Here is a 25,712-nt window from a genome sequence, read left to right on the forward strand (position 1 = left end):
CTGGGAGAGCTGCTGTACACCTGGATGGCGTTAGTGCTGCCTCGGCACTCACACTTGGTGCTCAGGGGCTCCCCAGCCTAAGGGGGATGAGGCTTTACTGGCCTGATACCATCTACACAGTTCCTCAGATGCAGTGTGATCAGAGACAATACTAATGATTTAACCAACAGGCTATCAGAAAGACAAATGCAAGTTATATTAGTGTAGAACCCTGACACCTTATTACATTTATTGCACTTGTTTTCCTGGTTCAAGCATGCAGAACTGCATGTGTAAATATTTCAATATTTGTGTAAATATTTATTCAAACATCTTCTGCAGGTCTGCTGTGACTTTTGCATATGATTTTTCTAGGGAGAAAGCTTTGAATGAGACGATTTGAGCAATGTGCATTCCTGCCATGAATTTGGGGAGTGCCACACCACAGAATATGGGAGTCCATCAGCCTTTTTTCTAAACTAACAGAGTGTTGAAAACCAGATGCAACGTGACTCAGAGAAAAAAGAATGAGGGAGATCTGTGCCCAGCTTCACCTAGGTTAGTGAACCATGCTGAAATCATGACAGTGTTTTGATAACAGCAAGCATTTGTGACCAAAATACCTCTTATTTTAGAGAATTGAGGACAAAATGGCATGCCATAATTTCCCTCATGACTGTGATACATTGTGTGAATAGGACTGTCAGTACATTTTGGAGGACGGCAAAATTTCATTCACTGACTTGGGAGTTAAATGCAGCACCAGCTTTAATGCACATTATAAGCTGTACCTCTGGTTTGCCTTGTGAAGGGATCTGCTGCCACGATTATTTCAGTCTGTCTTTTAAACATGATTTGAAGGGAGACTGATTCAAAAATTTTCAGTGACCTAGTGAAATCTGAACTGCTTATTGCTGGACAAAAAGTACAATGCTTCCATCAAAATAACAACTTGGAATGTGTTTTATTAAATGGAGTCCATCTAATATTACCCTGGAGTGCTGGGGATTTGAAAACACATTCTTGAATTTGAACTTTTCTATCTAGGTAATAGGAATGAGGGGAAAATGGTAATTTGTAATATTTGTAAAATATGCACATATTGGGCCAAATTCAGATCCTGCATAGAACCAGCCACAGCGTTCCTGCATATTTTTCCAGAAGTGGCACGTCCCTGGGTGCTGTCTATCATTCCAAGGTGAAGATGGTGTGGGGAAAACACACAGATCCTGCACAGAACTCTATAAAAATTGCTGTATTTTGCTCTCTCCTCACTGCTCCATTTCTGCAACAATTCTGTGGTGAGTGTCTGTTCAGTGAGGGAAAAACGAAACCAGGTTCAGTCTCAGTGGAAAAATTCTGTCTAAAATATGCTGCCAAGGGATGGAAAATAACGGGAAAAAAAGTAAATTATATGCATAAAGTCTGGGTGCATTTCACTTGTAAATATTCCTTGATTTTTGTTAGCAATGTTATGCAAAATATTTAAATCAGCAGGTTATAAAAGAGCGGTACTGCCAGCTTAATATTGATACAGGACTGATTGGGAACTGGAACACTGCTTAGAAAGCAATGGGATCCATTTACATCTCACTTAGTGGAAAATCAGTGGTCATTCCCAGTAAAACCGGGTTTTGCAGTCGAGCTGTTTGGTATTTCAGGAGTTTAAATTATTCACACAACATGGGTGGGACAAACCCCAAGGACTGATTTTTCTCTTTGGAAGATGGTGGTGTGAGTCCAACCAACCCCAGAGACCACTGAGCCAGGCCAAAGCGAGGCCCAGCGGCCGACAAGTCGTGACATTGAAATGCAGCGACATTTGTACTGGGGGGCCCCAAGAAAGGTGGCCGTGATCTGCTCTCTGCGTTGGGACTTCTCAGCCCTGTACCCAGAGCTGTGTTCCATCTTTGCCTCTTGCCATCGGGGTTGCATGGGTGGATGAGTGCATCACGCAGTTTGGCCCACGGCCAGGCTGGGCTGTGCCAAGGGTATCCCAGGGCTGGGAGAGGGACATTGTGGCATCATATTCCCTCTAAGGAGAACAAACCCATGGAACAAAAGCCATTCCAGTGGAACAGACCAAATAAAAGACAGAAGGGTTTGTTTAGAGGTTGGTGAGTTACAGGTGTGGGGGGACCCTCGGCTTAACTTCACTGTGTCACTGTTGGAATGATTCTATGGAGAAGGGGATGGTGGCTGTTCCTGGCATCAGTCATGGGCACCTCACTTCATCACTAACATCAGAATAGGATGCTTCCCATTTTTGGAAGCTGCCCAGGCAGTTCACACACCCGGGCAGACGCGGTCCTGCCGAACCGTGTCCCGCGGGGCGCTTGGTGTGGGCCTGCTCCGGCTGCGGGAGGGGTGGCAGGGGACTGGGTCCGAAGGGCTGGCGGCCCCAGATGAACCCCGAGGGTCGGGACCCCGCAGGGCCACTCCGCTGTGGGGAGCGCGGATTCACTCCTCCCCGAGGCGGCGGGCGCTGCGCCGGCGGGGCCAGGCTGTGCGGGATCGGGCCCCTGTGCGGGATCCGTGTGCGGGTCTGGGTCCGGGTCTGGGTCCATGTGCAGGACTGGGTCTGTGTGCGGGTCTGGGTCCGTGTGCGGAGCCAGGTGCATGTGCGGGGTCCGCGTTTGGGATCCGTGTGTGGGTCTCGGTCCGTGTTTGGGGTCCGTGTGCGGGATCAGGTTTGTGTGCGGGATTCAGTCCTTGTGTGGGATCGATATCATGTGCGGGATCCGGTCCGTGTGCGGGATCCGTGTGCAGGATCGGGTCCGCGTTTGGGGTCGTGCACGGGATCGATTCCGTGTGCGGGATCGGTCCCGCGTTCGGGGTCCCGCGCGGCCCCCGCCGATGTCGCCGCGGCAGGAGCGGAGACGGCATCTGCGACCCAGCGCCGCGCTCGCTCATCGCCGCGTTCCCCTTAAAAATACCGTAAAATCGCATTTAAACGGTATTTAGAGAACTCAAATAGGAAATAACGCGTTTAGGGGAAGGAAACCCCTTCTGTTCGATCGGGCGCAGCCCCGACACCTCAGCTGCCCCCCGCCCTCAGCTCGGGTTGTTCTGACCCCTCTCACCCTTTGCGAACTCTTGTCTGTTGGATTCACCCTTTCTGCCGCCCTGGGCACGGTGTGTCGGTCCTCGGCTGCCTGCAGAGGGGTAAAAAAACCCGAGGAGAGGCGCATCCACCCCGTGGGGAGGTGCTGGAAGCGCCGTGTTTGCCGGCGAGGGAACGGTTAAACAACCGGATTGTTCGCTTCTAGCGCTCTTCTTCAAAGAAATCTAATTACAGTCACTACAAAGCTTGATTACAGTGTTGTTCGAGGAAAGAAATTACCTTCTTTTTGATAGAAAATCAGTTGGCTTTGAGAACAATATTTCTCTTTTCATGGGGTCACACGGAATGAAAACAAAATAAGATATATTTCTTTTCCCCAGTATAAAACTGACCGGAGTACTGTATGTACTCGGTTACCATAAAGAAACCTCACACAGAAAACAGAATAAAAGCTTATGTGTAGTTTGTGTGGAACTGGAATATTGTTCTCTGTTTTGAAAGAGAGCTGAGGATGCTCTGCTCCTGATGTCTGCTGCTGTCACGCCAGAGCTAGTGCTTTTAAGACAGCAGTTTTTACCGGCTTTACTTTCTCTTCCTGTAAAGACATCAAGAAGGCAGCGAGGAAAATTTAGGCGTTATAATTATCTATTTATTTTTCTATAGACTTAAATTTCTTTTCAAAGAGAAAAAGCACAGCACACTTCACTGGTGTTGCTTCCAACCAGAAAGTTAAATGTGGTCCTTAATATCATAATGTATAAAATCTAATTGACAAGATATTGCAAAGTAATTGTGTATTTTCAGTAACCAGGAGTATCAAAGGCTTTCTAAGACTCCAGAGCATGGCATATTTAAAAGTACAAAATTGTTTTAAAAAAATGAGACTAAATTTTACACAATTGCATGTAGTTGTTAAGTGTAGAGACGCAGGGAAATTCAAGTAAAGCATTAATAGGAGTGGTGGCTGAGAACAGTTAACCCATCCTATCCTGAGGGCTTTAACTCCATTTGAAAACAGTGTTTTCTCCTGCAATCTGATGCTGTTACTGTTATGTTCTTGTAAACTGATCTAAGTACTCAAGTTTCAGAGGAAGAAGCCGTTTTAAGCAAATAGTTGTGCTTGTGACATCTGTGATTTGTATATAAAGCATTATCGCAGAGAGACTCCTGTGCTGAAGTGCCTGCTGGATGCCGTTGGTGAGCAGGACTCTAATGTCAGGAACGGCAACTTGAAGTGATTTTCTGGTACGGATGTCAAATCTTATGGTGAGAGAAGACCATCAGTTACTGGAGGGAATGAACACAGCTGCCTCGCCAGAAACAACTGAGTGCAAAGTGAATGAGACTGTAATTTTAAATGTTTCAATATTTTAAAATAGCAAAAGAAATTATGAAAGGCTGGCTGAAAATACCCCTTCGTTATTAATGGCTAAGCACACTTAGAAGTGGTAAAGATTTGCCAGTTTCAGGAATCTTGTTGCTTATCAGTAAGTTTCTCTTCTGTCATGAACCCCAGAATTACCTTTCCAAAGGCTCTGTGCAGCCTTCCTGTCTGATGAGTAATGCATTTGGGGCATAACAAAATCAGTTGCAGGAGCTGGAAATAAAATACAGCTTGGTAAAATTAATCTCGAACTTGTGAAAGCTGGGTAAGAACTGGGGAGATGTGTGGCCATCCCCTGGAATCGGGGCTGATAAGGACAGTGGTGCAGGGAGCTGGGTGGTGCTGGCATTCGGCACCTCCCCAGCAAGGCTGCAGGACTCCTAAAACTGCCCTTGGTATCGCCTCCGGAACATTCAGGGGAGAAAAAAAAAATCAAAAACCCCTTGAAATAACTTTTTGATGTTTTAGATAGTGAGGTAACAGGATTCTCTAATTTCACTGAGAATCACACAACTTTTCTTGTCGTGGGGTCTTGTTTTGATTTTCTGTATGAGATCCCCAACAGTCTTCAATAATTGGAGTTAACAGGTATAAAGCAACAAGATGGCCATAGTTAGGGTCACCTTTCTGGGCTAAGACTGTCAAAAATTGTTCCTGAATTTGATATAACTTTCAAGAGGCATGTGGGCTCACGTTACACAGCAGTTGCTGACAAACCTTATTTCTGAGAATGTAAATCCTGTATGGGCTGTTACACACTGTCAAGGTTTGGACATTATCGTAGTGCTTGGATTAATTTTTGAAAACAAAGTAAAAAAAAAAAAAAGGAGCTTCCCAAAAATGAAGTAGTTGTACTAAATACCTTTTCCTCCCAACGCACAGCCCCACAGCTCTGCCCTTGAAAGCACAGCAGTGTCCTGGGTTATACACAAAATCAGTATCCATGCTCCCTCTCTTACCTTACACAGGTGCCATCACAACCACATGCAGCTGGAAGTAAGCCTTCTCCGAGTTCTGAGGCAGGCTGCCTCGGACACAGCAATGGCAACTCTGGGCTGAGGGTGAAGTCTGATGCAATTTCTTCCCATCTCTGCTTTTTTTCAGTACTAAATTCTATCTTCCCATGTGTGGGGCAAGGTGACAGCACCGTGAAGTGCATGGCAATGGCTCCCATTCATTAATAACATCTGCAGTCCCTTGCAGGACTGCCAACAGATCGGAGCCAGACCTCACCAGTGTCACTTTGGATGCAGAAGATTGTTCTGACTGCTCTGAGCAAACCCTCTGCAATCCACCCACACCCCAGTAAAGTGTGGCAGAACCACATCCCCAAGCCTCGAGGAGCTGCTGGCTCCAGCTGCTGTGGGGACCCTCGGCTGGTCCTACCTGTGGTCCTGCTGTTGCACAGACTGTGGGACCCCAGGTTCACTTGCCCCCACACCCATGTTGGCAGACCCACTGCCCAGTCTGAGCCTACCAGCTGCTCTTGAGCCCACTAGCACTCAGCACTTGCTGCAAGCTTCCCAGCAAGCAGCTCCTCAGCATTAGAAATGATCCCCCCTGGTTCAGTCAGAATTAAACAAGGATTAGTCCACCTAAATATGCATAAGATTTGTGAACTTTTCTACTTTTGAAGGTTTCTTGCAGCATTTCAAGATCTTACATACACGGTCACCTCACAAGCTGATTTTCTTTCATCTTCAAAAACTCATCACCAGTGCCTCACCCCCTCCACAAGAGGAAAATTATGGTAACTATTTTTCTGTTGTTTGTGCAATTTGTGCTTGCAGCCAGCGGCCAAGGGCAGCATCAACCTCCAAGTATCTCACTTGACACAACTGCAGTCTTCTTGCATGGATGGAATCATGTCGTTCTGGTCACCTTGCCACACCTCTGCTGAGTGCTGAGGTCCTTCCAGCCACCAGAAACAGAACACCCACCAGACTCCTCAAGCTGTATGTTAGGAACACCGCAAACAACACAAAAGGCTCAAGTTTATTTTTTCTGGCATGCCTGCTGCTGGAAATGCAGCCCAACAGGTCTTCCAGAATCTATTTAAAGCCCCAATTACTTTTCCCTTTAGCTGCCACTTTGTATGTCATTTTTTTTACAGTGGAATTAAAATGTCCCAAAGACACAAGCTTATGTAATGGAAACAATGACAACTCTCTGTGAACTGGGAGCTACCACACCAAATAAGCCATTTCCTTCAGTCAGGGTCTTGTTTTGCAGTGTTAGTGATTACTAGGGTCATAAAAGGCAGGGCAGGCTCAGGATCCATTGCTGCTAATGTTCACAAATTCACCATTGTTCTGCAAAATACACCTGGAGTAAGGAGTGAATTTTCCAGGGGTGCAATACAGGACTGCACACGTTATTGCACTGGTTTGTGTTCAACATTTGTTGAGTGCCGGTGGTTCACAGCCTGGGAACAAAGACTGTTAGGGTACACTTTGGATGACTTTATGCCCGACAGCTAGAACGGATGCTGGGCACTGGCCACACGGAATGAGATGTAAGGGACTGAACAGACCATCAATGTACAGAGCTGGCTACAAGATGCAAAGAAAAATAACACTTAATGGCCACTGGTTAAGGGAAGCAGAACATGGGGACACAGCGGGCTGGAGCCTGAAACACAGCAAAGCACAGAAAAACAGCGCCAACACTGCTGCCCAGTGCAACGGCCAGAAAGGATCTAGGACACTCTGAAGCTGGCACAGAGTAGGACCCAACTTCTCATTTTCTGGTCTTGTCTCCACACCAGAAACTATTCTTCAGCTGGCTCACACGTAGCTTTGTCTGCTCCAAGACAGTCATCCGTATGGCTGGCAAAGCTCCTACAGGGATTAAAAACCTTCAGGGATAACTACCAAGTTTTTAGTTTCTCAGCTCTGCTCTGCGAAAATCAGGCAGCCTGAACTCAGCATTCGGACTTGAAATGCTTCCATCAAGGACATGGCCAAAGGCTGTACCAAACCAGTTATTCCTGTGATAACTAACACAGAGTAAAAAGACTGTTAATTCAATGGTGCTTTTAAAAAAAAAACCACCCAAAACCTTCTAAGGTTTTGTTTTCTGGCACTGAACCTGCGCACAATTCTGTTTAATTGCCTTTTTTCTAGTGAATGTCCATGGGAGTGTTACTACTTAGAACAGAGCAGTATTTCTATCTCTTACAAAGAGCATTATAATTGTTACTCCGTTTGCTTTAGCCTAGATTGTGATATCAGCAAAAATATCAAGATTGTTTTCTATATCATCCTCAGACTTCAGCTCTTCATGTTGATCCTTGGGAGAGGTGCATACACTTTGTTCATGAACTGTCTTCCTCTTCCTTCTATGAACATAGACAGAACGACTCCTCTCCATTCCCTCAGAAGGAGAGTCATTCGCACCGGCGGCAGTTTGCAAAGCCGACTCTAAGCTTTTGTAGAATCTAGAAACAAACAATTGTGTCAGTCTTATTTTTGTAGGTTTGCTTAGGATCTGCAAAGCTAAGCAAACAAATGTTTTTGTAATATCACCAAAACGTGCCAAGAGAATTGCTACTGACATTGAAATGTTCTAGCCAACACTGGAAGGACAATCAGAAATACCAGTGCATGTCCTTGTGTCAAGCTCCTCTCCTCTGTAATGCCTGGATGTTAGCAATCAATTAGTGGAGGCACTCATGTGCCATTAAGACCCCGTTAGCCTTACAGAAACTAGAAATGGTATCCGGTTAAATGTCTGATGAATGACAGCATTAGCATTGAGATAGACTGCTACTATGAGCAGTCACTGCTAGTTTTAGCCACTATGGAGATTCCCAATGGACATATAAAAAGAAACTGCTCTAATTATGTATAGGTGCCTCACCAGTATCCGTGTCCCACGCACTCTGGCACTTCTGCCTGTTCTGTTCCTCAGCTGGACACAAATGTAGGGACACAAAGCTTGTGTAACCTTCCACCACCCTCAAAAATCATCAGTTTTGGAAACTATACAAAGCATTTAGTGGCTTAAAGCATGTATTGTCATCTGAATTCTGGTGAGATGGCCACTGCATTAGAATAACAAATGCCGTTAACATTAGAAAAGAAACCAAAACCACACTCTGTAACAGTCTGCAAACTTGTGTTGCGTACAGATTTTTGCTTAAATACTTTATAGCCTTCAGAGCTCAAACAATTAATTGAAATTGTAAATTGCATTTTAGACTTTGTGGGAGCTCTCTAGTTTGTGTTTTGTTTTTTTTAAACTTAACCTCTCCTATGCATTTTTCACTTTCACATTTAAACGTAATGAATGGGACTGGTGGAATACAACAAACCTGTCAATTCTCCTTATGTTTTCTTCCATTTTCTGATTAGCTACATGTATCAGAAATTCAATATATTCTTCAGAGACCATCAATTTCCCCTTGTGGCTCAACGGAACTTCTAAGCAATGAGTGCTCCGGACCGCCTAAAAATACACAGAGAAGGATTTCTCTAGAACAAAGTTTTTTATTTTATGAAGGTTATTTGAATAACATGGGGAATTTGTTAAAGGAAAACACCAGTTTTCCACACAAGTGGTTAGTTTGCTGTCAAATGAAGCAGAAAGAAATTTCTGTGCTACAACATGGCCTGTGATAGCAGTCAATCACATTACAGCTCAGATCTTGGCTTGTAAAAAACCTGAGGTTAAAAGTAATGATGGGATTTTGTTACATTCCTTACAGGTCAGTACAGAAGTCCTTACCATCATAATTTTTCCTCCTCTTCCAACCGTAATACCAGAGTTCCTGAACCCAGAATCAACAGCCACTGAATGCTGCGGAAAAAAATAGATACCTTAAACAAGTCTCACACACTTTCATAGCAATGAATAATTCCCAGGGGGTTGCAATGCAGCTCATAATCTCAGTTTTGCAAAAAACTTATTCCAAACCATCTCCCCAGATTAATGCAAGAAAATAGTTACATTAAAATGTTTATAAGATCAAACCCATGTAGTATCACAAATAGTGGTTAGTTTTCAGAGAGCTCCAGTCAATCCTGACTGTCTAATCTAAACCTCTCAGTGCAGATGGGACACGACCATCTCTCTGGGCACTGCACTGCATTATCTGGTAGCCATACAGCCAGCCTTGCTACTTTTGTATAGCTAGAAGGGCAGCAATACTATATAAGCAGCTGATCAGCTCTCTTCTACATTAACGAAAGAACAAATGCATCACGCAGTACTCTCCAGAGTCAGCCTAGAAAAGCAGAGGGAAAAGGTACTACTCAATGAGCTGCAACACTGGTGCCAAATGGCCCGGCTGGAGCAAAATGCCACCTACAAACACCATCGCTTTCAGTCCACGAAAGCAACCTCACTGGGCTCACTGGGAAAGTTTTTTTAGTGGGCAACCTGCTTCAGCTTGCAGATCAAATTGCAGTTGAGTAATTTTGATTTTGAAATGGAAAGCAAAATCTCTACTCACTATAAAGCTGTGTTTTCTTCATCAGCTTACTGTTAATACCTCGGTTATTAAGCATATAGCACATCTGGGACTATTCTGAAGTGCTAGAGCTTGCTCAGGAGCCAACACTTGTAGCTTTGCAGCAAGGAATACAACAGGACAACACTGTGACATTGTTAGTCAATGTAATTTTACCAGAAGCTGTGCATCCTGTAGCTCTTGACACTGCACATGAAGAACAAATGGTTCAAACTTGAGTACAACATCACCAGTAGCTTTCTCTAGTGCTGCCATCTGGAAAATACACCAAAATATTTATGTTAACACTGGAGATAGGCTACAAAAACAAAACAAGAAAAAAGAAAAAAATAGCTAGCCCATGTATGAAACAAGCATTAAAATGCAGCCCATGAGTTCCAAGGAATCAGGTTTGTTCAGCTTGTAATAAACAAAAATCCCATGGATTTACATGAGTCAGTTTGCTAAATTAGAGATTTGATAGCAATTCATAGCAAGAGAGACTATTTAAAGATGTATGCTTCTCTGTTTGCGCCTTTCTACGCGCAAACACACAGATACAGTCAGACAACACAGACAGAGGGCTGTGTCGCTGCAGTCACACGAAACCTGAGCACAACTATTCAGTTATTTTAAAGGTGCTCTTTAAAATCAAAGACATTTGCTTCTGATGCACATTCTTCAACTTCAGAAAATCTGTCAGGTTCAGCAGATTAAATTTGTGGCCTAACAGACTTGATCATATTTTAATCCTAGTTTAAAAAATAATACCTACAAAGGTAAAAAATTGAAATTACATGCATATGCACACAAGACAAGGAAAAAAAAGAAAAAAAGGGAAGTAACTTCATAATTATAAAATGCAAGACATTACCTCCAGACCTCCCAGTTGTGCCAGAAGACTTAGACGCTAGTGGCAATTTTTCCTGGATTCGCAAGCGTGGAGAAAGCTGTATGACATTCTGCGTGGCTTATCAGTACAATTTCCCTACTTTTTTATGCTATCTTTTTTGCAGAGCAGCTCTAAGGGCTGATATTACTTCTTTCCATTCAGGAAAGTTGCTTTGAGGAAGTTATATTACTTATTTCATTTTACGATTATTTAACCATAAGCACCATTCCCCCCTTGTTTGCTTTCACTTGCTCAATTTACAGCACGAAGTAATGTGCTGCGTTAAATGGAGAAATGTCAGCTGTTTCCCTTTCCTTTGCTGTCTTGTCCAGCCCTCCTCATCCTTCTTGTAAAATGAAATTATTCAATGAAATAATCAGGAAATAATTAAATTCATATGCATTTTTAAGACATAATAGCATAAAAGAAAACTGCTGAAGTAGCACTCTCTGCTTTCCTTCAATCACTGAAAACTATTTAAATGCATTTGTGCAGAATCTCCTCTGTAAATGTTCTTATTTTAAGTTAGAAGTTGGTCTTTCTGAACAGCCAAGTTTGTAATTCCTGTGCCAGGCCTTTGGAAATGCCCAGGTAACCCTAGCCATGATGAAGCTGGAGAGGAATAGGAATGCTCAATGTTGCATCCTGCAGTGCCACACGGAAACACCTCAGCCCACTTACTTAGCATGTGCGTGTGCCTGGAATGGAGCTGTGCCAACACTGCCCCAGAGGGCAACGTCCCTACATCCCTGGGCATGTTTGGGTGGGATCTGCTCTGGCAGTGCCAGCTTCAGCAGGAACACACTTACCTGCACCAGGCGGCATTCCTGGGACCAGCCATGGCTGCCTGTGTCTCCTTGTTGGGTATGTTTCAAAAAACCCTTTTCAGATGCTACCTCACACTGGAGAAATCTGCTCCGGCTGCCTAAGCTATACAGCATCCCACTCTAGCAAAACAATTGGCATCCACAACAGCTGGAAGCGAGGCGAGGCAGACCCATCTCCAGACAAGTATTATAGCAGAGGACAAGCTCTTAGCTGCGATCAGCACGGACGATGTTGGTGAGAGTGGTTTTAAGGGTTTCTGTTGGCCTGAAAAGGCCAGTAACTCAGGCAAGTAACTCAGGAGAGACTCCAGAGGTGGCTTTTGAGCAGGAACGCTGCTTCTCCAGTAAGCATCATCTCAGTGCTGCCTGATACAGCACTTGCTTGGTTTGACACAGCAATTGTCACTGTGGTATCAGTGACATACATTTTTTGTATTTCACCCTGTGGCACATGCTAATGACTCTTCCATCACTACCCAAAGACCAGCAAGCATTCCACAGAAAATGCACTTATTTCACTTTTGGATAGGACGGCTTTCATTCTGAACAGAGCCAGAGCTTTGCAAAAACAAGACTCACTGCATCCGAGAAAATCGGATTTTCAGAAATCATTTTCTGAAAGTCAGTGTTCTGTGACAGAAGCAACATCTATTCCTGACTTCTTGAGGAGCTATTGTGACGGGATTATGCGACTCCTGACCATAAAAAATCAGTCGCGTTTCATATCAGCTGCATTTACAACTATGCAAGGAATTTGGTATTAATCACAGAATCATCAGGCTGGAAAAGAACTCTTGGATCATCGAGTCCAACCATTCCTATCTGCCACTAAACTATGTCCCTGATCACCTCATCTACCTGTCTTAAATACCTCCAGGGACGGTGACTCAACCACCTCCCTGGGCAGCCTCTGCCAGTGCCCGATGACCCTTTCTATGACAATTTTTTTCCTAAGCTTAAAAGCATTCTCCTCAAAACAGGTCTTGAGAATTTGTTAAACAGAGCACCTAAAGTACAGTTTATTTTTAAATTAGTGTGCTGATTCATCTCAGTAACAGTCATAAAACCACCTAAACATTTCTTCACATTTACAAGCCATTTCTTCCATCATATTAGGAACCCTGCATTACATAATAAAGAAGTTATACTGTATTGTCTTCTTACCACATCGTCTTTGACACACATTTCATGTGTCACCATAAGCCAGGTGCAATTTTTCTTCTGGATCTCACAGTTGTTTATATCCTGGAGATGGAGAGAAATAATTGAAGCAGCAATACAGATATGTGATCCTTGATCTTGTGTAAAGAAAATAGTCCTTCAGCATAAATAACATTTCTTTTAAAAAAGCATGTTTTCTCAAGGTATGGAAATGTATTCATATAGAAGTAGTTTAAAACTGACTTATTTATGCACCTCACGGAAGGACGGGATGTCATCCAGAGGGACCTGGACAGGCTGGAGAAGTGGGACAGTGTGAACCTCATGAGGTTGAACAAGGCCGAGTGCAAGGTCCTGCACTTTGGTCAGGGCAATCCTCAGTTTCAATACAGGATGGAGGATGATGTGATTAAGAGCAGCCCTGCAGAGAAGGACTTGGGGTTGCAGGTTGAGAAGAAGCTCAACACGAGCCGGCGCTTGCAGCCCAGAAAGCCAGCCATGTCCTGGGCTGCATCAAAAGAAGCGTGGCCAGCAGGGGAGGGAGGGGATTCTGCTCCTCTATTCCTCTCTTGTGAGATCCCACCTGGAGTACCGTGTCCAGTTCTGGAATCCTCAACATAAGAAGGATATGGAGCTGTTGGAACGGGTCCAGAGAATGCTACAAGGATGATCAGATGGCTGGAGCACCTCCCATACGAGGACAGACTGAGAGAATTGGGGTTTTTCAGCCTGGAGAAGAGAAGGCTCCAGGGAGACCTTATAGCGACCTTCCAAGTACTTGAAGGGGGCTACAAGAAAGCTGGGGAGGGACTGTTTACAAAGGCCTGTAGCGACAGGATGAGGGGCAATGAGTACTTAAACTCTGCTCTACTAAATGCTCTACTTAAACTGCAGAGGGGCAGATTTAGACTAGACATAAGGAATTTCTTCACCATGAGAGTGGTGAGGCACTGGCATGGGTTGCCCAGGGAAGTTGTGGCTGCCCCATCCCTGGAGGTGTTCAAGGCCAGGCTGGATGGTGTCCTTGAGCAGCCTGATCTAGTGGGATGTCCCTGCCCATGGCAGGGGGGTTGGAATTGGATGATCTTTAAGGCCCCTTCCAACCCAAACTAGTCTATGATTCTATTCTCATTCAAATACTACGGTGTGACCACGGTATCGCACTAGGAAGATTTAAGTCTCAACAATTAATATCAGAACCTAGAGCAGAGTCAGCTAGCGGGATCCCCCTAGTACCCCCGGACTCCCAGCCCGTCGCGGCGGAACTCACGGCGGCGCCGCCCTGCAGCAGGACGAGACGGCCCGAGCAGGAGCTGGTGGTGCAGAACGGGTCTCGGGCGTTGAGGAGCTGCACCACGGCGACGGCGGCGGCGCCCTCGTCCAGGCCGCCCTTCCTGCTGCCGTCCGCCCGCGCGAGGCGCTGCGCCTTCCCCCGCGCGAAGGCCGCCATGGGGGGGGCGGGGGGAAGGAAGGGGGCCAGGCCCGCGCCGACGGCAGCCCGGGCGGGACAAACCTTCGCGGGCGGGAGCCGCGGGGCGGGCCTGCTTCGCCCTGCGGGCGGCAGCGCTGCGAGGTAGGCGGTGCGCGGGGCTCCTCGGGTACGCGGCGCGACCGGCGCTGCCCGCGCCGACTGTCCCCGTCGCTCGGGGCACGGCTCCGCGGGCCGAGGCGGACACGGCTGCGGCACTCCGGCTCGGGGCGGCCCTGCCGGCGGGAGGAGGTCCGAGGCTCCGGCGGCGGCGGCGGCGGCGGCGGCGGGCGGGGCGGGGCCCGGCGGTGAGGGGCGAGCCAGGGGCGGGGCCTGGCAGTGAAGGGCGTGTCAGGGGTGGGGCCTGGAGGTGTGGGCGTCTCAGATGGGCGGGACTACAGGAGGGCGTGACCTGGTGTTGGGGCGTGTCGGGGGCGGTGCCTGGTGACGAGGGCCTGTGTCTGGCGGCGAGGGGCGTGTCTGGGGCGGGGCCTGGTGGAGGATGGGGGCGTGCCGGGGCAGAGCCATGTTAGGGGCGTGGCCTGGTGGCCAGGGCTGTGTCATGGGTCGGGGCCCGGTATTGGGGGCGTGTTAAGGGGCGTGGGGCATGTCAAAGGTCGGGGTCTGGCGGCCGGGGCTGTGCTCGTGTCCGGGTTGTTCTTTCGCCGTGGAGCGCCTCCGCGCCGCGTTCCCTTGGCGAGCGTCTGCTGAGCCTCCCGGGTGTCGAGGCGGGCCCCTCATCCGGCTCTGCTTCCCACGGAGAACTGGGTCCCCTTCCCGCCCTCCTCGGGCCCGGCTGGCCGTGGCCGCTCTGAGGCGAGGGAGGCCCCGACCCACCCCCCCTCGTATCCTCGGGCAGTCCCGGTCCGGAAGGGCGCGGGGGTGCTGAGCGCCGCCACTAACACCAGTCGGAGCGGTTTCGATACAGGGTGAGTGGTGATGTGATTAAGAGCACCCCTGCGGATAAGGACCTCGGGGTGCTGGTCGAGGAGAAGCTCGACACGACCCTGCAGTGTGTGCTCGCAGCCGAGAAGGCCAACTGTGTCCTGGGCTGCATCAAAAGAAGCGTGGCCAGCAGGGGAGAGAGGGGATTCTGCCCCTCTGTTCTGCTCTTGAGACCCCACCAAGTGTACTGTGTCCAGTTCTGGAATCCTCAACATAAGAAGGATATGGAGCTGTTGGAACGGGTCCAGAGAATGCTACAAGGATGATCAGATGGCTGGAGCACCTCCCATACGAGGACAGACTGAGAGAATTGGGGTTTTTCAGCTTGGAGAAGAGAAGGCTCCAGGGAGACCTTATAGCGACCTTCCAAGTACTTGAAGGGGGCTACAAGAAACCTGGGGAGGGACTGTTCACAAAGGCCTGTAGTGATAGAATGAGGGTCAATGAGTATAAACTGCAGAGGGGCAGATAAGAAAGAATTTCTTCACCATGAGAGTGATGAGGCACTGGCACAGGTTGCCCAGGGAAGCTGTGGCTGCCCCATCCCTGGAGGTGTTCAAGGCCAGGCACGATGGGGCCTTGGGCAGCCTGATCTGGTGGGAGGTGTCCCTGCCCATGGCAGGGGGGTTGGAACTGGGTGATCTTTAAGGTCTGCTCCAAACCAGACCATTCTATGATTCTGTGGTCCCGAGGGGCAGAATTCTCTATACTGGCAGTGCTGCTGCTGCTTTCCGAGCTCCATCCTCCCAGGCCCTGGGCTCTGTTGCCTCCCCATCCTGCAGCCGGTTCACGTTGGTGAGTTCTGGGCTCCCCAGGCACTTGGAGCCGCTGGGATGGTGTCTGCCCACCCACCTGCGGCCACTCCAGCTGGTACCGGGCAGCGTCCAGCTCTCTGGAGGCGGGCTCGTCAACAGGCTGCAGAATAGTTTATTAAAATTTACACGTCCATTTTTTTCTGAGCAGAATAGAAGCTGCTCTTCAGTTTAGTTTACTATCACAACATATAAAAGTGACCCGTACTGCAGGAATTGCTTGGCAGAGTGGGTTTTTGCCACGTCCAAAGGTACACTCAGTAGTGTACATGGCTGTGACCAGTGCTCTTCCTGGCTTGAACAGGCAAACAAAATAATGCACGCTTCTTATAGGTTAGCTTTAGGAGAAAAAATAGAGATGAAGCCAGGTCCTTGTAAAAGCTGTAATCATCTTTGGGAAAAGCCTGCCTCTGGCTGCAGCCCTGAATTTCCGTAGCTGGAGTTGGCCAGCCGTGGAATCTCCTGATGTTTTTAAGGTTCCTATGTGCCTCTTTGCTGTCCTGTGATTATTTGCTGGGTCACCAGTAGAGTGCCTCTGTCGGAGTGGATCAACTTCCTGACAGACTGTCCTGTGGTGGGAGTACTGTGCTTACGGTGGTTTGTTGGAACACATCAGGAATGAGTGCGGTTGGAGCAGTCGCACCTCCCTGCGTTGATAAGCTTTCCTCGTGTCCAGCACTGCCTGCGAGCTGTGAGCTGCAGCACAGGGCTGTTGCGTACAGATGCAGTGGTGGAATTAAGGACTGGAATCTTAAATGTCTGTATTTCAGTCTTTCCTGGCTTGTTTTAATGTCCTAGGGGTACCTCTGTTTTTTTGCCTCTTTTACCTGGAGCTTTGACAGCCTGCAGGAGCGGTGACTAGAATGTTGCTTGCTTGACAATGCAGTTGGCCTGTATGCAGCAGGCTGTTTCGCCAGAATGTAACAGTAAATTGTCTGTGTTTTCCCCCAAAGTACTGTATGTCTCTACAGATGTGACAGCAGTGCTTTGTTCACAGGAGCTGCTGCAGAAACATTTCTATGGAGAAATGATTTGCATGTGGTTCTCTTAATACCCATAAAGCCCTGCAAATGGTAGGGTTAATGTTCTGCCTTTTGCAAGACCTGGGAAAAAAGCCCAAACTGACTCTCCCTCACACAGTTTAAATAAAGAGTGAAGCTCTGTTTAATCAGTTGCTTGACAGGTAGTTGTTTGATTTCTTAATTTTGAAAATGCAAAATAAATTATGAAGGTGATACAATATATTTTTTTTCTTGCAGATATTCTGATGACTATGGCAGCCGCAAGAAATGTGATGAGAGCTGTCAGAGTTTTTGAATTTGGCGGCCCTGAAGTACTTAAAATCCAGTCAGATGTTGTAATTCCTGCTCCAAAAGAAAATCAGGTGTGTATGAGTTCTGTGAACTGAAATAATGGTATTGAATGGTAATAGGTGTACTCAGAACAGAATGAAGAATACAAACTAAAGCTTTTCATCTTGAATATGTAGTTTTTGATCAGTGTATTCATACAACCTGAGCCATCGTGTTTAACGAGTGTGGGCTTTTTACTCTCAAATGGGCTATGTGATTGATAGAAAGGATTTCCTGAAAATAGCCTCAGTTCAGATTTTTGCTGACTGTTTAGAATTTAATTAAAGTGCCATGATCCTGTGCTGTGGATTCAAGTTCTAGACCTCTTTAATTATTGCTTAAGATGTATTTTTTCTTGTAGGTGTTAATTAAAGTCCATGCCTGTGGGGTAAATCCTGTCGAGACATATATTCGTTCTGGGACTTACTCTAGAAAACCAGCTTTACCCTACACTCCAGGCACGGATGTGGCTGGTGTAATTGAAGGGATCGGGGAACATGTGACTACATTCAAGGTAGGTATACATTGGGGTTTAATTCATGATTGTTCATGAATTTTGTGCATGTTGCTCTGCTGCTCATCCTGTTTTTATTGCTTTACTGGCTTTTCTCACCTTTGCTGGCTAGTGGTAGCACGCAGTGAGGTCACCCTAGCAGTCCAGAGTGAGAGCTGATGCGATCCGTGTGTGTGCCACAGACAGACATCCCAAAATTGCCAAGTAGCCAAACTCTACATATGTTTGTATGCTCGAACTGTTTGGCAGACCATTGTGCTGCCCTGCAGCAGTTACTACCCAGTGTCTGCAGACTGGAGCCACCCCATCCACGTGCTGGTTGTTTATGGAGGTCACCACGTTGGCAGCAGCAGAATGGGAGCTGTGTATCTGTGCTTGCTGTGGGCCCTGGAGTTACTCTGCCAGTGGCCGAGGGCCAGGCTGGGTGCTGACTTGGCCCCACAGCTGGTGCTGTGCCGCAGCGCTGGCCACACACAGACAACGTGTTACCCAGGGTACATGTCCACATCGCCCGTGGGATTTCGGCTTGAGTTGGCCCTGCTGTGGAACAGCAGCAATATCGAGGTGTTGTAAGGTCTATTAAGAGAATATCTCTTTTCCACATTTAAGCAAAAATAATTGAGAAATGTTTCTTTTATGTTTGTAAAAACTTTTGAGGCTCTGCCTTTGGAATCTGTGTTTGGAATTCTTTGGTGTTCAGGTTTATTAAGGTTAACATTAATGAGACAGTAGGTTTGTGTGTTACGCTCTAGAGCTGGGGTTCTAATTATGACGCTTTAGGCATATGAAATTATATGGTTTGTGTTGCATTGATTGTATGTATTAGGATTATAAAAATCCTGTCTGTGACAAATATAATGGGTTAGTTTTAATAGGAGAGCTGTTAGATATAGCCAAAACTTCTGTGAACTGGTTCTTCAAGTATATTAAAGAAAAAAAAAGGGAGAGGATTAATTTCTCTGTATTCTTTCCCTCCTTTCTAGAAAGGTGACAGGGTTTTTACCATTGGTACAATCTCTGGAGGATATGCGGATTATGCAGTTGCTGCAGCTAATAAAGTGTTTCCTTTGTCGGACAAATTGGACTTTAAGCAAGGAGCAGCAATTGCAATACCCTACTTCACTGCTTATCGTGCTCTCTTCCAAAAGTAAGGTGTCCAATCTATTATCCATTTTGCTTGTGAATATTGAAATTATTGAAGCCCATATTTTCATTGTCCTGTAAAATGAGAGGAGATCAACGAGTGGAAATGTTTAAAACTCTTAAGTTAAATTTGTTATGCTGATGGCATTGTCAGATCATTGTCACCTAGAAGCTAGCAACTGTGTTCTCCTGTTTGGCATTTCTTCTTAAGAGAACAGGCCTGGAAAGGCTTCTCTGGTAAGATTCATGTAATAAAATGTATAACTCTCTCTCAGTGCTAATTGTTACTTTAGCCAGGGAAGGACAGGAATAGTTCTAATTTCTTAAGTAGACCCAGCTCTCTTCTTCTTGAGCCTCTGTGCCAGAGAGGCTTCATGTACAGCCCTGTCTGTGCCAGAGGACAGGGTAATGAATTAAAGCCAGGCTTTATGTCAGCTAGATGAGAGCTTAGGTCTGGAAATATGGTTTAGTTTGATGGAACAAATGATTAGAACCAGTGTGGTTTACTTTTACGGTCTGTAACAGGTGAAGATCTTTAACTGAGGTTCAGTAGCAGACCATGACTTGCTGCTAGCTGCATATTGACATAATGGCACAGTACTTAAATTTATAAGTGATATGGTTTATTTTGCCTCCTTGTTTTCCCAAAGAGGCTGATTATACCTGTTTAGTCATAACATGAATTGGAAATAATACTGTGTGGAAGATGAGATTTGATGTCGTTCTATACAACCTGATGCTTAATGGCTGTGTACTGCAGTCCTCATGCCAGTATTTTCTGTTCTCCACTCAGAGGGTGTGCCAAAGCAGGAGAGAGTGTGCTAGTGCATGGAGCCAGTGGGGGGGTAAGTATTTGGAGAAGACAACTTACAAGAAATACTGCTTTCTGTCTTTGCATCTGCTTTTGTCTGTGGTATGATTTATGGTCACATTTATATCCAAGGAAAGGCTCTAAAAGGTTTTAAACCCACTCAAATTAGAGAAAGGTGTATTTCCAAGCCAAACTATTGAATTTCATGTCAGGGGGTTGGAACTAGATGATCTTTAAGGTCCCTACCAACCCAAACTATTCTATGATTCTATATCAATTAATGGATAATGTTTGAGAAATCTCGTCTGTTTATTTTGTGTGTTATTCACACAAACAGACACACACACAGACACAGAGACACACAGACACACACTTAAACAGCAGAGGCGCATAGTGGAGATTTTATGGTCATCTTTGTTTGTGTATTTATTTACTTGTTTGATCCCCCATCCCAATACAGAAGCCTGCGTATCTGAACATATCCTGGAGGAGGGGTCCAGCTGTGGCTGCTGTGGGGGCTGCTGAATCGGCAGCCTCCGGAAGCTGACCAGCTGGGACTGAATCCTGGGCAGGCAGTGTCCGTGCTCCCTCAGTTCGCTTTCCCATGCTATTGCCATGACACAGAGCAAGCCCGAGAGATGGCATTGCTGTGCCTGGATGACCACTGGCTTCAGTGCCAGGTTTTCATGGAGGCATCCAACACCTCTAAGCATCCTCTGGAGTGCAGAGCTCATGTGAGACCCTGAGAATTTGGTTTCTAAAGGAATCATTTAATCTCATTGTGAAAGGTGCATAGATAGTGTTAATAAAATTTCTGCTTGCAGGTTTTCTTTGCAGTATATAGCGCTGGTATCAGTGGCAGATGACTCTGTGAAGGGAAGAATTTCCGTGGCTTTGTATCAAGAATCTGTGGCCCAGCTTTAACAAACAGACTGCATCCTACATGGATGATATCTCCTGATATCTCTTAAAAAAAATCACAAAGTTTTAATGCATCTCTGTAAATACCTTTTCTTTATTTGGCTGTCTCTACAATGCAAATAACTTCTTATGGCTAAAAAAATGCTTCCAGGCCAACTTTTTAAATTGGCAAGTTCAGAGTTGCTGTTGGAATATATGAAATTCAAAATGCTAAGAAAGAGAAAAAAGACTTAATTTTTCCTTTTTGTGGTTTTTTTTTTTTCTTTTCTTCCCTCCCCCCTCATCCCCTCAGGTTGGAATAGCAACATGTCAGATTGCCAGAGCTTATGGTTTAAAGGTTTTGGGTACAGCAGGAACTGAGGAGGGCATGAAGATGGTCCTGAGAAATGGTGCTCACCAAGTATTTAATCACAGAGAAGCAAATTACATTGATAAAATTAAGGTAAGCCTGTATCAGGGCTAGGTGATGCAGTACGTATTCTTCTTACTAACAGAATGAACATCCTTTCCAGAAGTTTGTTTAAGTAGATTTATGTGGGAGCAGTAGTGTACTGCCTTTTTCATTTCCACACAAGGAAAACCTTTCCCAGGCTGGAAAAGCTGAGCTTTCTTCACAGGCAATGGTGTTTAGAAACTCTTGCATTCCAGCAAATTCCAATATGGTAGCATATTGCGGTTCATCAGATCAAAATATGCTAAAATTAAACTTACTACCTGTCAGTCTTAGTACAAAGGCTGTATCTAAAATTTAATCAATAAACTGTAAAATGTGTACTATCCATAGGAGATGTAATAAACAGTGGTACCCAAGCACTAATTGGACTGATAACAATGTATTATATGCTATATAGGAATACACGAGGACAGGAGGAGTTGATATAATAATAGAAATGCTCTCTAACATCAATCTTGCTGCTGACTTGCAACTGCTGTCCTTTGCAGGAAGGGTGATGGTAAGTGGTTTTGTCACTTACTTTGTGCATGTAACACCGCAGTTGAACAGTTATGACTGGAACTCTATCGTAACTCATTTGTAACAGGTTGTGGGCTGTAGAGGTCCAATCGAGATAAATCCCAGAGACACGATGACTAAAGAGTCTAGCATAATTGGAGTCAGTCTGTTTCTTGCAACTGAGGTAGGAACATTTTCATTTTAAAGCATGTTTTGTTGGCGTATTCCAACACCTCTCTGTTTCTGGTTAAAACCTGTTGTAGGGATCGTTTCTCTGTAAGTAACTTGTTTGTTCATTCCTTTACATTTTGATTTAAACTCAGAACATCATAAAATATTTTTGGTTTGTGAAATTTGATGTAACATTGGTGTAAACAGTCAACACTTTCCTAGAATGTAAAGGCCTTGTGGTAAATGCTGTCTTTATTCCATGCAGGAGGAGATGCATGAATGTGCAGCGGCACTTCTTGATGGCATAGAAGCTGGCTGGCTGAACCCAGTTGTAGGCCCGGAATATCCACTGGAGCAAGTGGCTAAGGCTCATGAAGACATTCTTCATAGCCGTGGTGCACGAGGAAAGATGGTGCTCCTTCTGTGAAGTCTTTTCCCATCTATTTTGTAGCTGTTCTAACTGCACCTCTGCTTACATGATTCATTGAATGTGTAGTATAAAAATACTTCTGATCAGGTTTGACAGTAACAGCAGATGCTGACTTACGTTAATTACATTAATCAATTACCAATCGATTTTATTTTTTAATAAGCAGAGCTGTGTATACTTCAAAGGAATTTTTGTAGCTCTTTTGGCTGACGCGGAAATAATCAATTTTCTGTGGTGGTGTGGCCTTGTGGTGCAAGGGAAGCAAATACCTCAGGCAGGATTGAATCTCTTGCTCTCTGGGAAGTTACAATGAAGCTGCTGCGGGCGAATGATTTTCAGCCGATACAAATATGTATAGAACTAACTATACAGGTATAACTAGGAGTCTGTAAATTCCTTAGCCACAAAATTTGTCTTATTCATCTTTTGTCACATAATTTACTTGGAATAAAAGCTTCTGCTGCCAAAATATTTCACTTTTCAGCTCATGGCCAAAGAATCTGTCAAATGAGAACTACTCGGAAGCAGAGGCAGTTTCGTTTTGCTATGTCTGACTTAATATCTGAGTTGCAAGTGTCCCAGTTAATTCAGAGAGACCGTAACTCTGGAGTTGCTTGCTATTATTGTATTTGCTACTCTGCAGCTGATCATATTGGGAGAAGCAGCTAATTCCTTGATGGTAAATGGCTGGGTAGTGAGGATTTAAAATCTTCCTGCAGACTTTATTAAATGTAAAGGCACTAATTTCTACTGATGTTTTGCTTAATCTCAGCTAAGAAACTAATTGGCAAAATCTTTTGAAATGTCTGGATTTCTCTCCTAGGTTTGTCATCCCCTGTTAAAATATTAAGGTGAGATAAGAGGTTTTTACAGGGGGGCTCATGGAACTAATTCAGTTAATATTGATGATGAAAGAGCAAGGTCTCAGTGTCAAAGAGGGGAGGAAGTTAAGGAACGTAAGGAAGACTTTGTCCAGCACCGAGTTGGTTGCTGTGGAAGTGCATCTCTGGTGTTTACCATGAACTTCTCAGTAGAGAGGAGAGCACTCCAAGTCCTAGGTTCAGACTTGCAACATCAGCCTTTTTCAGGTATGAAAACATCTCTTTGAATGCCATGTTTGGGATTGCTACTCAAGTGATAATTTAAACTTACAGGTGAGTAAATTTTCTAACATAGCAGAAATATACACACCTCTACAAAGCTATACCTACTTTCCCCAGCAGGATTTAAGAAAGCGTTTGAATTTCTGGTGGGGTGGATAATATTAAGATATTATAGCTGTTAAACACAGGATTGAAGGAACATGCTGGATGACTGAGTTAAGTCCTTGCAACTTGAGCTCTGTCTTCTACAGCAGGCAGACCACAGTGCTGTTTCTTCTGTGCAAATGTAAATGTGAAGTCCTTTTGCTATTATACCGAGTCATTTAACTGTTCCTTGTTCATATAAACCTCATAACCATTGCATCAAATGGATTGTTTTGCAAGGGAAGAAGATGGAGTGTTTCTGGAGTGAATGTTTTCAAACTAATATTTTAATAAGTGCTTTTGAAAATAGTTGCTGGGGAAAAGAAGGATTATGCAGACTTGGCTGTAGGAGTGCATCAGCGGGGTCGTTGCCTGCCAGTGCCTCAGGGGTAGCAGCCTGTCACAGCTGGAGGCTGTGTGGATGCCCCAGTGGGCAGGTGCTGGCTTCCCTGCAGGTCACACTTCCAATATGAGTAGGGGGCTGCATTCCCACTTGGTCCGAATTTGAAGGTTTAAGAATGATTAACGTAGTGTAAGTGATGTGGGCAGGTAGTGTTTAACTGACGATTCAGGTAAAAGGTGCTGATTATTCCTGTTCCTTCTGGCAAAACGATAGCAGGTAGGGAATCTGTGATTCTGCTTGGCAGCACTGTTGGAGAAAGTAAACCAGCTCTTAATGTGGAGGTACTAAATAACAGACCAAGAATAGTAGTTAATGATGGATATGATGATGCGTATATGAAAATACACGTTTTCTTTATACATGGTAAATTTTAAAATCTGTGGTTCTTTTTAATTTGTCCTTTGCTCAGAGGGTGTTAGAGGAATGAGAGGCTTATGGTTTACAGGGACTCCTTTCTTGCTTGATGCCACCTGTGCACTGGAGCTGATGCTCAGAGATGAAATTTGGAACAGTTTCCCTGTCAGTGCAGTTGCTGCTGTTCATAGGACAGGGTTTGTTACAGGCTCCTGACCAGAAGGTGTCAGAGGAGTTCTTGGGTTTCTGTGACACTGCAGGCTTCTTCGGCAAAGTGGAGCAGGATGAACGCGCAGCGCTCAGAGAGCTCTATGAAGGCATGCAATAGAGCATCTAATTTCTTGGTCCGTATCTGATGTATGGTACAAATGGAAGGGGTTGTTTTTATATTGGGACATGGATGTGAATAAAAATAACAACATAGGGCTGACCACAAGGTGCAGGGAGGAGCAAGGAGCTGCAATGGTATTTTGGGGCTGTGGTCAGTGCTGTGGCAGATATGAGCCAGGACTTTGGCCGTGGGTGGAGGTGCAGCACTCTGAGATCTTGTCATGCTGAAGGTGAGGGGCCTGGGCTTTGCCCACAACTCAGTTCCAGTAGTCCAAGCCTTGCATTTCAGTGCAAACCCGCTCTCACTGGGATCTGCCAGGGGGAACAGTTGAGGTGTCCATGGATGCTCCATGCTGTTCTTGTGGTTAGCAGAACACTCGTGTTGGTAGAGGAGTAACCACCTTGGCTTGGGAACTGCTGTGGCTGAGTTTCTTAGAGACGTTACTTGTATTCCTGGCTAATCCATGAGATGCGTCTGGTCTGTCACGCACCCGTCCGGAGAGTCTGTCGCCCTAGAGAGCCCTTGGTCCAGCTCTCCTTTTAGGACATGCCATCCCCTCCGCAGAGTGGAGAGGATGGAGGAAGAGGATAACAGCCAAACTAGGCAGAATAATTCTGTCAGGTTGGTTGGTTGGTTTTGGATTTAATGAGAAGCAGTTTCTGAAGCAGTGGCTCCTGGTGGTCCTGACCACGACAGGGCTGTGGGTGGTGGGAGAGGCTGCACCGGCTCTCACTGTTGTGCTGACCTTTGCACAAACAGGCAGGGCTTGGGGTTCCACGTGTGCCATGTGTATCTGTGTGTGCCAAGCGTACCCACGGCAGTGTATGGAAAGGGCAGCTACAAGTATTTCTGAAAGATGGCGGGATGGAATTGTTCTGAGAAGCAGCTGTGGTTTGTTAATGTTATTATGCCCGAAATAAATGCTGCTTCAAACATATCCCCTCTCCATTGTAACTAAGCGGTTCCCTGCCTGTGTTCCTGCCTTCTTTGTGTGCTTCAGCAGGATGCAATAAATTCATGAGACTTTTAATTGCAGGGTTGGGGAGACAAAAAAAATCAGGAAGATGTTGATGTTCTTGGTAGTTGCTTCTTTTACAAG

General features: G+C 45.5%; 2 protein-coding genes across 5 annotated transcripts; one reads left to right on the forward strand and one right to left on the reverse strand.

Annotated features, from left to right (window-relative positions):
- Positions 1-3,686: 3,686 nt before the first annotated feature.
- Positions 3,687-14,253, reverse strand: TYW3 (tRNA-yW synthesizing protein 3 homolog). The gene is made up of 6 exons (XM_054072936.1): positions 14,030-14,253; positions 12,763-12,843; positions 10,057-10,155; positions 9,156-9,227; positions 8,743-8,876; positions 3,687-7,866 (listed from the first exon to the last, which is right to left on the reverse strand). Exons 1-6 carry the CDS (start codon positions 14,207-14,209, stop codon positions 7,644-7,646), a joined length of 789 nt encoding a protein of 262 aa, XP_053928911.1. The 5' UTR covers positions 14,210-14,253; the 3' UTR covers positions 3,687-7,643.
- On the forward strand, positions 14,240-25,632 carry CRYZ (crystallin zeta). Of its 4 annotated transcripts, none has more exons than XM_054072933.1 (9): positions 14,240-14,332; positions 17,244-17,368; positions 17,698-17,850; positions 18,834-18,997; positions 19,787-19,838; positions 21,018-21,167; positions 21,577-21,678; positions 21,766-21,861; positions 22,114-25,631. In XM_054072933.1, exons 2-9 carry the CDS (start codon positions 17,252-17,254, stop codon positions 22,273-22,275), a joined length of 996 nt encoding a protein of 331 aa, XP_053928908.1. In that variant the 5' UTR covers positions 14,240-14,332; positions 17,244-17,251; the 3' UTR covers positions 22,276-25,631. The 4 variants fall into 4 exon arrangements, with proteins under 4 accessions (XP_053928908.1, XP_053928909.1, XP_053928907.1 ...); XM_054072934.1 differs by lacking the exon at positions 14,240-14,332 and adding an exon at positions 14,460-14,479 and having other exon boundaries at positions 22,114-25,632; XM_054072932.1 differs by lacking the exon at positions 14,240-14,332 and adding an exon at positions 14,832-15,156 and having other exon boundaries at positions 22,114-25,630.
- Positions 25,633-25,712: the final 80 nt, after the last annotated feature.

The sequence above is a fragment of the Cuculus canorus genome, chromosome 8 (genome assembly GCF_017976375.1).
Source record: "Cuculus canorus isolate bCucCan1 chromosome 8, bCucCan1.pri, whole genome shotgun sequence".
Taxonomy (NCBI): domain Eukaryota; kingdom Metazoa; phylum Chordata; class Aves; order Cuculiformes; family Cuculidae; genus Cuculus; species Cuculus canorus.